The sequence below is a fragment of the Scyliorhinus torazame genome, chromosome 11 (genome assembly GCF_047496885.1).
Source record: "Scyliorhinus torazame isolate Kashiwa2021f chromosome 11, sScyTor2.1, whole genome shotgun sequence".
NCBI classification, from domain to species: Eukaryota; Metazoa; Chordata; class Chondrichthyes; order Carcharhiniformes; family Scyliorhinidae; genus Scyliorhinus; species Scyliorhinus torazame.
Window position 1 is genome coordinate 2,040,976 of NC_092717.1, and position 18,123 is coordinate 2,059,098.

At 43.7% G+C, this 18,123-nt stretch overlaps 1 protein-coding gene across 3 annotated transcripts in view; it reads right to left on the reverse strand.

Moving 5' to 3' along the window:
* The window catches only part of nt5c3a (5'-nucleotidase, cytosolic IIIA), a 40,028-nt gene that overhangs the window by 18,246 nt on the left and 3,659 nt on the right, over positions 1 to 18,123 (reverse strand). For 2 of the 3 annotated variants that reach the window (XM_072466850.1, XM_072466852.1), the window contains exon 2: positions 79 to 177. In XM_072466850.1, coding sequence (XP_072322951.1) covers positions 79 to 177 — 99 coding nt within the window. Of the gene's footprint in view, positions 1 to 78; positions 178 to 4,681; positions 4,797 to 18,123 lie in introns of those variants that run through there. The other variant, XM_072466851.1, reaches the window with a different exon arrangement.

Here is an 18,123-nt window from a genome sequence, read left to right on the forward strand (position 1 = left end):
TCTGAAAAGAGAGATTGAACTTTGCAGATTTCCCTTCAAACTCTTTCGATATCACCCGATATTGTAGACGGTGCCTACCTGAAGTTTGGAAGCTCCTCCTTTGATAAGACCACATATGATTTCTTCCACTCTCTCAGGGTCCTTAATGTGGACATTTTTTTTCTGGAATTCTGGCATCTGTGAGATAGAGGAATATTTATCATGAGTACTGTGATCACTCAACAGAACACAGCTTATGCAAATACCACAGACAACTTCATTCTTTGTATACAGTAAACCTTTAGAATCCATTCATTTCAGGTTAAGGAGCAATGAAATGAGGCAGCAGCAGTGGGAAGTCAACGTTAGTTATTCAGGAACACGGCTTATAAAGCAGATGTGACAATTTACAGCAGCAGACCCACTTTGAATGCACAGCAATCAAAATGAATCGATTCATGTGGTTAAATATCAGTCGTAGTTGACTCAGTTCCATAAACACAGAAATTTGGCATGCTAACCAATATTGAAATTTACTTGTATCTTTTACTTTCAGCTCACTTGGCTAGACAGCTGGTTTGTGATGCAAAGCGAGGCCATCAGCACGGGTTCAATTCACGTACTGACTGAGGTTATTCATGAAGGCCCTACCTTCTCAATCTTTCCCCTTGTCCGAGGTGTGCTGACCCTTGGGTTAAATCACCAACAGTCAGTTCTCCCCCTCTAAAGGGATCTGGGAGTATGGCGACTTTACTTCATTTGAAATTCATTACACTGCACATCCGACTAGCATTCACTCAGGTTGCTGAGCACGTTCAAAATTGATTCCAGCCCCTTCTAATGCAGGGAAACAGTTTTGTTAAGATCCCACCCAACAGAGTAAATTACCATTGCCAAACTCCTGAAGGTAAAAGCAGATTATAGTGTATTTCCCATCTAGGTTTAAAATGAAGATTTGACAAATTAAAGATTCTGCAAGGCGAGGCTGGGAATTATAATCTATTTCCTGCCATATTTCCATACCTAAATCGCCTCCCAAGTCACATTAATTAATTCTAGGTTTAAACGTAGAGACAATTTGGTTACATTACAAATTCCCCATCACAGTATGTTTCCACAGAGTGGAGTACAGGACACCATCTGTTTTGCGTTCCCAAGTGTGCTCACATTTTCCTGTCACCAGATGCTCTGTTAAAATTATTTGCAGGAGCTACAGGGAAGAACTTGATATTTAGTACTGGAGGCCAGTCTACTTCAGTTAGTAGCATCTTGCCTGTGGCAGCTGATCATGGGTTCAATCCCCTCTGGGACCTCGAGTGGTGTGTGCCACAGGGATCAGTGCTGGGGTTTCAGCTGTTTACAATTTATGTCAATGATTGGATGAATGGATTGAAGATATGGTGGCTATATTTGCTGATAACACAAAGAAAAGTAGAATACTAAAATGGGAGGAAGACACAAGGAGGCTAAAAGGGAAATAGACAGGTTAAAAGGGCAGCATGGCAGCACAGTGGTTAGCACTGTTGCTTCACAGCTCCAGGGTCCCAGGTTCGATTCCCGGCTTGGGTCACTGTCTGTGTGGAGTCCGCACGTTCCCCCCGTGTGTGCGTGGGTTTCCTCCGGGTGCTCCGGTTTCCTCCCACAGCCCAAAGATATGCAGGTTAGGTGGATTGGCTTTGCTAAATTGCCCTGAAGTTTCCAAAAAGGTTAGGTGGGGTTACTGGGATAGGGTGGAGGTGCGGGCTTAAGTAGGGTGCTCTTTCCAAGGGCCGATGGGCCAAATGGCCTCCTTCTTCGCTGTAAATTCTATGATTCTATGAATGGGCAAAGATCTGGTAATTGGAATATAATGTGGGAAAGTGGGAAATTGTCCATTTTGGCAAGAAAACTTTTAAAAAGGAGATTATCTAACCGACTGCAGAGGTCCGAGACGTGGAGGGATTTGGGTGTCCTTGTGCATGAATCGCAAAAGGTTAGTATACAAGTACTGCAAGTTAATAGAATGTTACCATTTATTGCGAGAGGACATGAATACACAAGTAGGAAGATTATGTTTCAGTGATACATGGCATTGGTGAGGCCACACTTGGAGAGCGCACAATATTGGTTACCTTATTTAAGAAGATTGTAAATACATTGGAAGAAGTGCAGAGAAGGTTTGCTGAACTAATACCTGGATTGGACGGTTGTGTTATGAAAGAAAGTTGGAGAAGCTAGGCTTGCATCACCTGGAGTTTAGAAGAGTAAGAGGTGACTTAATTGAAACATACAAGATCCTGAGGGATCTTGACAGGGTCGATGTGAAGAGGATGTTTCCTCTTGTGGGAGAATCCAGAACTAGGGCCTACTTAAGAGGGAGCCCATTTAGGACAGAGATGAGGACGATTTTTCTTCTGAGGGTTGAGGGTTTTTGAAACTCTTCCTCAAAAGGCAGTGGAAGCAGAGCAGCGGGATATTTTCAAGGCAGAGGTGGATGGACTCTTGGATAAGCAAGGGGCTGAAAGGTTATCAGGGTAGGCAGGAATGTGGAGTTGCAGTTACAATCAGATCGACCACAAACTTATTGAATGATGGAGCAGGGTTAATGAGCCAAGTGGCCTAACTCTTGCTTGTAATTCGTGTGTGCATGTTAAGCACAAAATCTAGGCTGACCTTGTTACATTGAAAGAGTTTTACATTGCTGAAATGCCATCTTTCTTACGAGATGATAACTGAGGCGCCTACCAGCTGTTCAACATGTTAATGTTTCATAGTACTATGAGAAGCTGCAAGTTTCCCCTCTGCTTTCGCTGACACTGCTCTCTCAATTAACATCTAAAAAGCCTCAATTAGCTCACTTATCTCACTGCTGTTTTGGAACATCACTCTTTCCATTTACTGCACACGATACCCCAGACTGCGTGTGATATTACAAAGCAATTCACTGGTGGTGACCCAAGTCTTGCAATCAAACTGAGATACGGACGACTGGGCTCGATTTAAGCCACTGTTTTATCTCCTGCACAGGTCATATTACAAAGCAACTGACAAACCATGGCACATAAAGTATAAAGAGAACTGGAATCCGACAACTTTAACCAACGGTACAGTGGTTAGCACTACTGCCTCACAGCGTCGAGGGCTTGGGTTCGATCCCGGCCCCGGCCCCGTGAGGAGTTTGCACATTCTGCCCGTGTCTGCATGGGTCTCACCCCCACAACCCAAAGATGTGCAGGGTAGGTGGATTGGCCACGCTAAATTGCTCAATTGTAAAACAAAAAGAATCGGGGACTCTAAATTTATTTTTAAAAAAGAAACACAAACAACATTAACCACATCGGTGAGTGGAAGTCTTCCTAGTTACATTCTAGATATCTGCTATATAATAAAGGAAACAGAAAAAAATATGGAAGCAATTGACAATCAGAATTTGCAGAGAAAACAGACAGCGGATATTTCAGAGTGGTGTCTTCAGAACAGAAAAAAAGCAAAAAACCAGATAAGGGGAGAAAGGAGAGGCAGAAACAAAAGAATTGAACAAATAGTAGAAACAATAAATAAAACAGAGTCAAACAATGTGTGAAAAGCAAAGACAACAGGAAACAGAAGAGAGATGACACCACGCAAGCGATGGAAACATGGGGACCAGGTCCAAAACCATAGCAGAGCTGGAGAAATACAGAGGATCCCCCGCTCCGAAATCAGAGGGGGCAAGGACACGGAATGCAGCCTTGCCTGCTGGCACCGTGTTTTGATGATGGGCCTCTCTTCACCCAACAATCCTATTTCCAGACACTAGCAGATCCACACTGCTGCAATGGAATTGGAGGATATTCACCAAATCCTCAAATCAATGTTTAGACGGCAGACCTGCAGATAATGAGATATTGCCCACAAAGCACACAATAGATTATATCCAAATATATGTTTCATTTCTACCAGACATCACTTATTTTTTAAGTTATATCCTTGTGGAGAAGTTTAATATACTTGTTGCAAACATTCTAAAATTATATCTATTTCTGGGTAACAGTAACAATTACAACAGCAATTCCACTGTAAGCCGACACCAACAGGGCAGGTTTTTCCACTGCCACCATTTCGCTTTGTCAATATTTCTAAAACAGCTTTCATACATTTCAGATACGGAAGGAAAACCGTTCATCTCAGCTCATCATTGTGACCACAGGTTTTAGAACTGGGTTACGGATTTTCATAAAATGGTGCGGAGTAGTTACTTTTATAGGAAAATGTGCAACTTGAAAAGCTAATTATCTATTTGCAACTAAATTAGTTAACCGACAGGTCGAATAATCTCTGCATGTTAATACAACACTCGAGACAGTGTGTGACTGGTTGCATTTTTTCAGACAGTTATTCAAGCTGAAATTTCCAGAAAGCATAGCTCTAACATCTGCAAACTGTTTATCCGTCTACTGTGCTCTGGGATGGGAAGCCAAGGGCAGTAAGATGATCCATGTTGAGCACAGGGATCTTTCGTAATGTCTGTACTATTCAGCTGCTCAGGTAGTTATGGGTGTCTGTCAACCCACAACCGAGTACAAGAAGGTACCACAAAAAGATAATATAAACATCTTTTAGAAAACTGACTTCGTACCATATTCTCACAAAAGGTGTTTTTAGACATTACTGAAGGACTGCTGCACGTAAGCAGAGGCAGCCCTGCGCGGTGAATATGGATTTTGCTCTGTTTTGTAGATACCTGTGTGTGCAGTGCAGTACAGCTTCTCCTCATCAACCTTTGATTCGGTCCTGCAGTCACGGCAGCCGTGCCCAGAAACATCCAGAGCCACAGTACTTGCATACAATAGCTAGCAAAGAAACAGCCTATTAAACTACTTTTTAAAAACCTTCCAGGTCTGAGCTCAAATTTCAGAAATCTCACATTGTGCGCAAAAACCCCATAGACCTGCAATTGATTCACCTGCAGATGGTTTGCAACACAAGCTGAGCGCAGGTTTCTATCAGGCCATCCTTGCTGCAATCTGAAGCAGTGATAGGAAAAATGTCGCAGATCATCATAAAGACACAGCCCAAAATAGCTGGAACGCAGTGCCTGATACAACAAATAGCAGTGCAAAGGCCAGCAAGAATTCCAGTCTATCAGTTTGGGTCTGGATAAAACTTGTGGCCTTTTAGGTGCATAAAACGGAGTGAACTGGGATAGACAAAATTCAAAACATTCGATAATAAAACATGTTATGTTTGTGTATAACGTGGAAGTGTTGCATAAACTGCAAAGATATAAACAGCACCTAGTAAAGCTGCTCGTATCTTGTGCAATCAATACAGCACCAGTCGCATTTTACATGGAACTAAAATAAAGTTTGTTTTGTTTTTCTACACCTCTCTTTCAGAAAGCTATTTTCTCACGGTTGGAAAATTTCAGAAGATTCTAACATTTTGTGTTGAGTATTTGATTCAATCTTGCTGCTCTGGCGATTCTGGTCATTTTAATTGCAATCAAAAACTAAATGAATGCATAAGTTAATTGATTAATGCTTATTATTAAACTCCAAACCTTTGTATCAGTGCTAAAGATATTGAGAATATAAAAAGACAAATTTTATTTCGACCGTTTGTGATGATTTCTAAAAATGACCTGAGTCACATGCAAATTGGCATAGCATACATAAAATAAGAGAGATGAATTCATGGCTCAAAGGCTGGCGTGGGAAAAGTGGCTTCTGGTTTGTGGGGCACCAGAACTGGGGTAATATAATAATAATAATAATAATAATAATAATTGCTTATTGTCACAAGTAGGCTTCAATGAAGTTACTGTGAAAAGCCCCTGGTCGCGACATTCCGGCGCCTGTTCGGGGAGACCGGTACGGGAATCGAACCGTGCTACCGGTCTTGTTCTGCGTTACAAGCCAGCTGTTTTAGCCCACTGTGTTAAACCAAAAGTGGAGACTATACTGTCGGGGTGGTCTACACCTCAATCCCCTGGGACCAGTGTTCTTGCGAATCGCATTAACTAGGGCAGGTTTAAAACTAAATAGTGGGGCAAGGGGTCAAATCTCCATAGATGTGACGCATCATAGAGTAGAGATAAGGCAAGAGGGGAAAATAGTAATGTTGGAAACGAAGGTCAGAGAAAAGGACAGAGAAAAAATACTCCAAGAATCAATTGATTGATATTTGTCACATGTACCGAAGTACAGTGAAAAGTATTTTTCTGCGGGCCAAGGGAACGTTCACAGTAAGTACATAGTAGACAAAAGAATAATAGACAGAGTACATTGACAGTGGTGCATCAACAAATAGTGATTGTTTACAGTGCGGAACAAGGCCAAACAAGAGCAGCATAGGGCGTCGTGAATAGTGTTCTTACAGGGAACAGATCACTCCGAGGGAGGAGTCATTGAGGGGTAACTGTGGGGAAGAAGCTGTTCCTATGTCTGGATGTGCGGGTCTTCAGACTTCTGTACCTTCTGCCTGATGGAAGAGTCTGGAAGAAGGCAAAGCCTGGGTGGGAGGGGTCTCTGATAATGCTGTCTGCCTTCCTGAGGCAGCGGGAGGTGTAGACAGAATCAATGTGCGGGTGGCAATCTTGTGTGATGCGTTGGGCTGAGTTCACCACTCTGCAGTTTCTTGCGATCTTGGACTGAGCAGTTTCCATACCAGGCAGTGATGCAGCCGGATTGGATGCTCTCTATGGCACATCTATAGAAGTTTCTGAGTCGATGTAGACATGCCAAATTTCTTTAGCTTCCGTAGGAAGTAGAGACGTTGTTGGGCTTTCTTGACTGTTGCATCAACGCGAGTGGACCAGGACAGACTGTTGGTGATGGTGACCCCCAGGAACTTAAAGCTATCGACCATCTCCACTTCGGAGCCATTGATGCAAGGCGGGGGGGGGTCGTCCTGCGCTTCCTGAAGTGAATGATCAGTTCTTTGGTCTTTCCAGCATTTAGAGAGAGGTTGTTTTCGGTACACCATGCAACCAAGTGATCTATCTCCCTTTTGTAGTCTGATTCGTTGTTGTTTGAGATACGACCCACCACAGTCGTATCGTCCACAAACATATAGATTGAGTTGGAGTTCAATCTTGCCACACAGTCATGGGTGTATAGGGAGTACAGTAGAGGACTGAGCACACATCCTTGCGAGGCCCCGGTGTTGAGGATTATTGTAGAAGAGGTGCTGTTGCCTATCCTGACAGATTGCGGTCTGTTGGTGAGGAAGTCGAGGATCCAGCTGCACAGGGAGGGGTCAAGTCCAAGGTTGCGGAGTTTGGTTATTAGTCTTGTTGGATCAAGACAAAATGTTACAAACATCACAAAAAGACAAAACTAAAGGCCCTGTATCTGAATGTGAACATTCAGAACAAAATAAACCAATTGATGGTGCACACCGAAGTAAATAAATCTGATCATTATGGACACGTAGCTGCAGGAAGACAACGGTTAGGTCCTGAATATCGAGGGGTATATGACATTCAAAAACAATAGGAAGCTAGATAAAGGTGGCGGGGGGGGGGGGGGGGTTCTCAGGGTGTAGAACTGGTTTGGGAGGAGATGAGGAATAGAAGGGGAAAGAAGTCATTGGTTGGAGTGGTCTCAGGGGTTATGGGGAGAAGGCAGGAGAATGGGGATGAGAAAAATATCAGCCATGATTGAATGGCGGAGCAGACTCGATGGGCCGAGTGGCCTAATTCTGCTCCTATGTCTTATGGTCTGCTGGCCCTCAACAGTAACTATAATGTAGGACAAAGTATACAAGGAGGAAAACATTGGGTGCTTGTGATAAAGGGGCAGCAATAATCATGGGAGATTTTAACCTACATATAAACTAGAGAAATCAGATTAGCAGCAGTAGCCTGGATGAGTTTAGCGAATGCTTTTGAGGTAGTTTGTCAGAGTAGCACATTCTGGCACCAACCATAGAACAGATGTTAGATTTGGCATTATGGAATGTGACCGGATTAATTAATGACCCCAGAGTAAAGGCACCCCAGGTAGCAGCAACCACATGATATAATTTAATATCCAGTCTGAAAGGAAGACTGGGTCTAAGACTAATATTTTGAACTTAAATAAGGGCAACTGTGTGGGCATGAAAGCGGAGGTGGCTGAAGTGAACTGGGATACTGGGCTAGTGGATAGATCAACAGAGAAGCAGTTGCTGACATTTATGGGGATACTTCAGAATAAGTATATTGCTCCGACACAGAAACTTTTATAGGGAGGATCCACCATCTGTGATTAACAAAAGAAGTTGAGGAACGCATCAAACATGAGGAAAAGGCATATAATGAATAATAACTTTTAACCAAAGAGACCACTGCTCTTCCTGAGCTATATTAAGGATCTATCCTTAGGTGTACAATAATAATAATCTTTATTATTGTCACAAGTAGGCTTACATTAACACTGCAATAAAGTTACTGTGAAAAGCCCGTAGTTGCCAGACTCAGGCGCCTATTCGGGTACAGAGGGAGAATTCAAAATGTCCAATTCACCTAACAAGCACGTCTTTCAGGACTGTGGGAGGAAACCCACGCACACACAGGGAGAACGTGCAGACTCCACACAGACAGTGACCCAAGCGGGAATCGAACACGGGTCCCTGAGACTGTAAAGCAAGTGCTAACCACTGTGCTACCATGTCACCGGGGTATAAGGAGAAGCGCACGAAAAATGAAAACACAGATAGAGTTTCTACAGATATTTGAAAAAAAGTAAAATGAGCGTTGGTCCTCCAGAGTGAGAATGAGGAATTAATGGTAGATAATAAGGAAATGCAGAATAAAGGAACAAATATTTGGCCGGTCCTCAGAGTCACAGAGGAAAAGTCAGCATGGTTGCGAAAGGGAAATAGCGTTCAACCAATTTATTGGAGATTTTTGAAGGAATCAAATATACTGTAGACAAAGGGGAGCCAGAAGTCGTTCCGTATTTGGGTTTTCCAGAAGGCACTTGATAAGATGAACCATCAAAGGTGATTTTGGAAATTAAACTCATGGCGTAAGGGGCAACATATTGGCATCAAAGATGATTGGCTGGTTGGCAGAAAACAGTTTAATAAAAATTTATTTACAGGATGTGGGCATTGCTGGCTAGGTCAGCATTTATTTCCTATCCCTAGTTGTCCTCCAGAAGATGGCGGTGAGCTGCCTTCTGGAACCTCTGCAGTTCCTGAGGTGTAGGTACACCCACTATGCTGTTAGGAAGATATTCCAGGATTTTGAACCAGCGCAAGTGAAGGAACGGCGATATTTTTCCAAGTCAGGGTGTTGAGTGACTTGGAGGGGAACCTCCAGGTAGTCGTGTTCCCAGGTATCTGCTGCACCCGTCCTTCTAGATGGTACTGGCCGTGGGTATGGAAGGTGCAGCCTAAGGAACCTTGGTAATTTCCTGCAGTGCATCTTGATGGTACAATGCTGCCACTGTTCCGTCAGTGGTGGAGGGATTGAATGCGGAAGGTGGACCAAAATGGGCTGCTTTGTCCCGGATGGTGTTGAGCTTCTTAAGTGTTGTTGGAGCTGCACTCATCCAGGCAAGTGGAGAGTATTCCATTACACTCCTGATTTCTGCTGAGTGGATGCTGGGCAGGCTTTGGGGGAACATAAGACGAGTTCCTCGCTGTAGGCTTCCTAGCCTTTGACCTGCCCTGGTAGCCACAGTATTAATATGGCTAGTCCAGTTCAGTTTCTGATCAATGGTAACCCTCCTCAGGATGTTGATTGTGGGGGATTCAGCGATGGTAATGCCATTGAAGGTCAAGGGGCAATGTTTAGATCCTCTTGTGTATGGGGATAGTCATTGCCTGGCACTTACGAGACATGAAAGTAACTTGCCACTTGTCAGCCCGAGCCTGGATATTGTCCAGGTCTTGCTGCATTTGGACATGGACTGCTTCATTATCTGAGGAGTGCAAATGGTGCTGAACATTGTGCAGTCATCCGCAAACATCCCCACTTCTGACCTTATGATGGAAGGCAGGTCATTGATGAAGCAGCTGAAGATGGTTGGGGCCGAGGACACGACCCTGAGGAACTCCTGCAGTGATGTCCTGGAGCTGAGAGGATTGACCTCCAACCACCATAACTATCTTCTTTTGTGCCAGGTACGACTCCAACCAGCGGAGAGTTTTCCCCCTGATTCCCATCAACTCCAGGTTTAGCTAGGACTCCTTGATCAAATGCTGCCTTGACGGCAAGGGCAGTCACTCTCACCTCAGGCATTCAGCTCTTTTGTCCACGTTTGAACCGAGGCTGTAATGAGGTCAGGAGCTGAGTGACCCTGGACGGAACCCAAACTGAGCATCTGTGAGCAGGTTATTGCTGAGTAAGTGCCGCTTGATAGCACTGTTGATGACATCTTCCATCAGTTTGCTGTTGACGGAGAGCAGACTGATAAGGCGGGAACTGGCTGGGTTGGATTTCTCTTGTTTCTCATGTACAGGACACACCTGGGCAATTTTCCACATTGCTGGGGATGCCAGTGTTGTAGCTGTATTGGAACAGCTTGGCTAGGGGTGCGACAAGTCTGGAGCACAAGTCTTCAGTACTACTGCCAGAATATTGTCAGAACCTATAGCTGTTGCAGTATCCAGTGTCTTCAGCCATTTCTTGATATCACATGGAGTGAATTGTATTGGCTGAGGACCTCGCATCTGTGTCCGGAGATCATGATCGATCATTCACCCAGCACTCTGGCTGATGATTGTTGTGAATACTTCAGCCTCATCTTTTGCACATAGTCAGAATACAGGAGGGAGATAGAGAACCAGTGGAGTGGCGCAGCAACAACAATCTATCCCTCAATGCCAGCAAAACTAAAGAACTAGTCATTGACTTCAGGAAGCAAAGTACTGTAACACACACCTGTCTGCATCAACAGATTGACAGCTTCAAATTCCTAGATGCACACGTCACAAAAATTTGTCCTGGTCCACCCACGTCGCGCTACAACCAAGAAAGCACAACAGCGCCTATACTTCCTCAGGAAACTAAGGAAATACGGCATGTATTAATAATAATAATAATAATAATAATAATAATAATAATAATAATAATAATAATAATAATCGCTTGTTGTCACAAGTAGGCTTCAATAAAGTTACTGTGAAAAGCCCTTAGTCGCCACAATCAGGCACCTGTTCGGGGAGGCCGGTACGGGAATTGAACCCGCGCTTCTGGCATTGCTCTGCATTACAAGCCAGTTGTTTAGCTCACTGTGCTAAACCAGCCCCCTGTCCACACGGACTCTGACCAACTTTTACAGGTGCACCATAGAAAGCATCCTATCAGGCTGCATCACAGCCTGGTATGGCAACTGCTCGGCCCAAGGCCGCAAGAAACTTCAGAGAGTCGTGAACACCACCCAGTCCATCACACAAACCTGCCTCCCAGCCACTAACTCTATCTACACCACCCGCTGCCTGGGGAAAGCGGGCAGCGTAATAAAGATCCCTCCCACCCGTCTTTCTCACTCTTCCATCGGGCAGAAGATACAAAAGTCTGAGAACACGCACAAACAGATTCAAAAGCAGCTTCTTCCCCATTGTTACCTGACTCCTAAACGACCCGCTTATGGACTGACCTGATTAATACTATACTCCTGTATGCTTCACCCGATGCCTATGCATCTACATTGTGTATCTCATGTTGCCCTATTATATATTTTCTTTTTATTTACTTTTCATGTACTTAATGATCCGTTGAGCTGCCCACAGAAAAATACTTTTCACTGTACTTCGGTACATGTGACAATAAACAAAAATTCAAATCCATATCTGCTGGGCTCCTCTATCATTGAGGATGGGGATATTTGTGGAGCAACTTCCTCCAGCGAGTTGTTTAATTGTCCACCACCATTGATGGGTGGATGTGGCAGGGCTTCAGAGCTTCGATCTGGTGCGTTTGTTGTGGAATCGCTTAGCTCTGTCTATTGCTTGCTGATTATGCGGTTTGGCACACGGGTAGTCCTGTGTTGTAGCTTCACAGGTTGACACTGCCTTTTTAGATATGTTTGGTGTTGCTCCTGGCATGCTTTCCTGCAGACTTCATTGAACCAGGGTTGATCCCCTGGCTGGGTGGTAATGATAAAGTGGGGGATATGCCGGGCCATGAGGTTGCAGATTGTGGTTGAGTACAATTCTGCTGCTGCTGATGGTACACAGCACCTCATGGCTGCCCAGTCTTGCGATGCTACATCTGTTGAAAGTCTATTCCACTTCGCACGGGGTAATGCCATACAACACGCTGGAGGGTATACTCAATGTGAAGACAGGACTTCCTTTCCACAATGATAGTGAGCACTTCTACTGATACAAGACCACAGGAGAATAATTACGCCATTTGGCCCATCGAGTCTGCTTCGCCATTTAATCATGGCTGATACGTTTCTCAACCCCTTTCTCCTGCCTTCGCCCCATAACCCCAAATTCCCTTATTAATCAACAACCTCTCTACCTCTGTCTTAAAGACGCTCAGTGACTTGGCCTGGGTGAAGAAATTCCTCCTCCTCAATTTTAAAGGATTGTCCTTTCAGTCGGAGGCTGTGCCTTCAGGTTCTAGTTTTTCCTACAAGTGGAAATATCCTCTCTACGTCCACTCTATCCAAGCCTCGCAGTATCCTTTAAGTTTCAATACGATCCCCCCTCATCCTTCTAAACTCTATCGAGGACAGACAGACCCAGAGTCCTCAACCACTTCTCATACCACAAGCTCTTCATTCCCGGGATCATTCTCGTGAACCTCCTCTGGACCGTTTCCAAGGCCACCACATCCTTCCTTAGATACAGAGCCCAAAACTGTTCACAATACTCCAAATGGGGTCTGACTAGAGCCTTATATTGCCTCCGCAATACACCTCTGTTCCTGTATTCTAGCCCTCTCGACATGAATGCTAACATTGCATTTGCTTCCTAACTGCCGACTGAACCTGCACATTAACCTCAAGAGAATCTTGAACTAGAACTCTGAAATCCCTTTGCGCTTCTGATTTCCTAAGCGTTTTCCCATTTAGAAAATAGTCTCCGCCTCCATTCTTCCTACCAAAATGCACAACCATCCACATGTATTCCATCTGCCACTACTTTGCCCACTCTCCTAGCCTGTCCAAGCCCTTCTGCAGACCTCTGCTTCCTCAATACTACCCGTTACTCTGCATATCTTTGTATTATCTGCAAATTTACAACAGTGCCTTCAAGTCCTTCCTTCCTGTTATGGGCAGATGCAACTGCAGCAGACAGGTTGTTGAGGATGAGTTCAAGTTGTTTTTCTCTCTTCTCTGCATAAATGGGTCTTTTTTGGATTGGCAAGATGTGATGTGTGGTGCCCTGCAGGGATCTGTGCTCAGGTCTCAACATTTTACAATTCATGAATTAGATAAGGGGAGTGAAGGCAGGGTAGCTAAATTTGCAGACATAGAACATAACAGCGCAGTACAAGCCCTTCGGCCCTCGATGTTGTGCCGACCTGTGAAACAACTCTAAAGCCCATCTACACTATTCCCTTATCAGCCAAATGTTTATCCAATGACCATTCGGCATAAAGATAGGTAGGAAAGTATGTTGCGAAGACATAGGAGGTTGCAGACAAGTATAGATAGGTTGAATGATTGAAACAGTGGGTAAAGATCTGACAGATGGAGTCTAACGTAGGAAAGTATAAAGTTGTTCACTTGGACAGGAAGATTTTTAAAAAGTATCACTTAAACAGAGAACAACTGCAGAATGCTGAGGTGCAGAGGGGTCTATGTGTTCTAGCATGAGTCACAAAAAATTAGTACGCATATCCGGCACATAATCAAGGCAGCGGCTAATGGAAAGCTATCCTTTATTCTGAGAGGAATTGAACATAAAAGTAAGGGCACTATGATTATGTTATACAGAGCATTGGTGAGACCACGTCTCAAATACTGTGTGCAGTTTTGGTCTCCTTATTTAAGGAAGAATGTAAATGTGTTGCAGGCGGTTCAAAGGGTTACTCGATCGATTCCTGGAATAAACAGATTTTCTTATAAGGAAAGGTTTGACAGGCTGAGCTTGTTTCCACTGGAGTTTACAAGAGTCGGGGCTGACTTGATCGAAGTGTAGAAGATTTTGAATGTTCTGGACAAGGTGGGACATGGAAAGGACATTTCCTCCTGTGGGCAAGTCCAGAACGAGGGATCACTCTTACAGGACAGAGAATTTTTTTCTCCGGGGTTTGTGCGACTTTGGAAGTTTGCCTCAGAAGACGGTGGCAGCAGGGTCACTGAATATTTTTAAGGCAGAGGTAGATTGATTCCTGTGCCTAACAGGAATTAGAAATCAGGGATAGAGGGGCGGATGTGGTGCAGTGGATAGCACGAGGACTGCGGCGCTGAGGGCCCACGTTCGAATCCCGGCCCTGGGTCACTGTCCGTGTGGAGTTTGCATTCTCCCCATGTCTGCGTGGGATTCACCCCCACAGCCTAAAGATGTGCAGGTTAGGTGGATTGGCCACGCTAAATTGCCCCTTAATTGGAAAAAATTAAATAATTGGGTACTCTAAATTAAAAAAAACAAATCAGGGATAGATGGCAATGTGGAACTTGAAACATAAACAGATCAGCCATGATCTTATTGAATGATGGAGCAGGCTCGAGGGGCTGAATGGCCTACTCTTGCTCCTGTTTCATATGTCTCTGTTCTGCTTTTATTGAAAAAGTACAACAGAAGTTGCATTAAACCATAATTCTCAAACAAGGTTAGGAATTCAATTCATGGTATTGGGGATGATGCACAATCAATTACTCTCGAGTCAAGGTGAGTCATAACTAATAGGCTTTAATCAGCTAGAACTGTACCCAGCAGCTTCTTATACCCCGCCTCTCAGGGCAGAGCTATGTACGTTAACCAATGGTAGACTCCTATGTCTAGCCAATGGTCATCCACCTCTCAGGTACTGCAATACCTGGTATTACCACAGGGGACAAAAGCATCCGCTTTGAAACAGATAGTATTTGCATACTCGGTGAAGATTAACAGCCAATATCTTGGTGAGCTGCTCCTACAAAGCAGCCAACTGCTCTGGAGTATTTCACTGCTAGGACTTTGGAAAACAACAGCACATTGAGCATTCTTTGCCTCGGATGAGTTTTGCAATGTCACGATAGGCACGAATTGGAGAACATAGGTGATGCAAAGGGCAAAGATCAAACCTCCCAAATTACAACACCTATGTTTCATCAATCACTTTTTAAAAGCATGTGTCATCTTTCAAAAATCTACACAGCAATAAAATTGTAATTTAAAACTTGTTTAAAAGAAACAAACTTTGTCATAAACTGCAGCTTATTTCATTCTCAACGTCACAACCACAATTAGGAAATGCAACACCCTCAGAGAGAACGTTTCATCCCCAAAGAATAAACATCAGACAGGTGGGGGCAGCTCAAACGTTCATTGATATAGCATCTTTCCTGACCTCAGGGTGTGCTAAAATTCTTCACAAAGCTTATATGCAGCAAGATTCCACAAAAGTTGTAACACGAACTATAAAATAATCTGCTTTTATTACACTGATGGAGGAATAAATATCAGCCAAAACAAAGGGGAGAAGTCCCCAGCTCTTCCAATATTGCCTCGAGATCTTTTACCCGAGAAGGAAGACAGGGCCTTGGTTTTACATCCCACCTGAAAGACAGCACATTTGACAATGCGGCACTCCAATAGTGCACTGGAGCCCAACTCTAATCTCACGAGTGGAACTTGAGCCCACAAGTTACTGACTCAAGATGCAAGAGTGCTGCCCACTGAGATAAGGCTGACACCCAATTATCCACAAATTGAAATAACTAAATATGTAGAATTAAAGTCTCCACAATACAATATTGAATGCAAGAGATCATAAAAATGAGGCATTTAGAGCCACAGTGAAGTGACCATACTGTTTGCATTAGGCAACTGACAATGATGCAGAATAGATAACTATTATTGGCAAGGTGGTTCAAAGGCTGACGCTGGTTTGAAACAAAGTATTTACAGAGTCACAGAGGCTTACAGCATGGAAACAGGCCCTTCGGCCCAACTTGGCCATGCCGCCCAGTTTTTACCACTAAGCTCGTCCCAATTGCTTGCATTTGACCCATATCCCGTACCGACCTCCCCGAACAGGCGCCGGAATGTGACGACTAGGGGCTTTTCACAGTAACTTCATTGAAGCCTACTTGTGACAATAAGTGATTATTATCCGGCTATACCCATCGTTAACATAAATGCTTTTTAAAAGACAAAACTGTACCTGCCCATGTTTTATACCGGAAAACAAACATTGGTAGCTAGGCGCTCCTAGCTACCAATCTGTACCAACTTCGAATCCCGTAGGCTCAGAACCCGAACGAAAGGCCATTTGTTTCCCTGACCTGGTGGGCCAGTTCCAAGTTAAGTATAGGCCTATTAGTTATAGAAGTAGCTTAGACGTAGAATCTGTGCATGAGTAGCGCTTACTGTGTATAATAAATGTGCTTTGATTTAAACCTTACTAATCGGTGTATTGGATTATTGATCATTATTCGGATTTGAACCTCATGGCGGTATCATAAAGATACCTGGCGACTCAAGAGCAAAGGTAATAAAACAAAGCAATTGAACTAAGTTAGCAACACATGGAAGAATGGGGGCAAGGCAAGATATCTGCAGGGATGATAGTGACATTTAAGGGGCATCTTGGCAAATACATGAATAGGATGGGAATAGAGGGATACGGACCCCGGAAGTGTAGAAGATTTTAGTTTAGATGGGCAGCATGGTCGGCTCAGGCTTGGAGGGCCTATTCCTGTGCTGTACTTTTCTTTGTTCTAAATCTGTGACCGTGTAGAAATCGGGTGACTCAAGTTTCTTTACAAACCAAATGTGTCCGGAGTGATTGGGAACACTCTGTGTGATTGAAAAATGAGGAACTCGGGTGGCATGCAGGATCCAACAGAGATTTCTTCAGAAGACATATTTCAGATCCATTCAACCTGACTGAGACCTTATCTATGAGCGAGAGATACACTCATATAGGTTGATAGATTTTTTGGCTCCTCAATGAATGATCTTGATTGGTCTCTCATGCTCATTATAACCAAGAACAAATGCAAGCTGAGAAAATCATACACCAATACAACTTGAGCATCTATCACCATGCTCCATTGTTGTTGGAACTCCCTACCCCACAACATTGTAGAAGTACTTTCACACTGGGACTACAGCAGTTCACCACCATCTTCTCAAAGGGTAACAAGGGATGGGTAACAAATACCAGCATTGCCCACATCCCGAGAATTAGATGTTTTGAAAGTGACTTTCTGTAAAGCTATTGCAAACTTCCTGAAGTCGTTTTTCCAGACGTGAACTACCTTTCAAAATTACACAACCTGTATTTTAACTCTCACATGATTGAGAGTTCAATGCCATTACACTGTGACAGCTGCTTCCACTATTAATATTGCCATGTTACTCTCTTTTTGCTAAGGTTGCATAATTGATCATTCTTTTTCATCAAAATATGTACTTTTCAGGTGAGAATACAAATCGACAAGTGGAATAGTTGGAATTCATTCACTGCAAGATACAAAATATTACGAGACATCAATTTACAAAACATTTTCATACTTCAGAAGGTACAAACACATGTTTGAATTACTCAAGTTATAATTCAGGGGGCCAGTTCCTCAACATTGGGTTATCACAGGACACACCTCACGTTAACACCCGAGGAGGGCGGCATGGTGGCGCAGTGGTTAGCACTGCTGCCTCACGGCAACAAGGACCTGGGTTTGATTGCCGCCCCGGGTCACTGTCCATGTGGAGTTTGCACATTCTCCCCATGTCTGCTTGGGTCTCACCTCCACAACCCGAAGATGCGCAGGGTAGGTGGATTGGCCACACTAAATTGTCCCTTAACTGGAATTTTTTTTTAAATGTAAACACCTGAGGTACCGATTTTTGTCCCAAACTATTTGCTCCACCAGAATTAGCGGCATCCAAACTTAGTGACCTGTAATGTCCTCAAACCCCAACCCGACTCACTTCGACAACCAAGCTGAGCCAAAGTGTGTTGGTGAATACCATAATTGTGGTAATATATTTTATCAGATAGTAAAAAGATGAATTTGTGGGCAATTATTCAATTTGTAGCAAAATTATATTCTGCACCACTCAAGAGTTGAACTCCTTGTA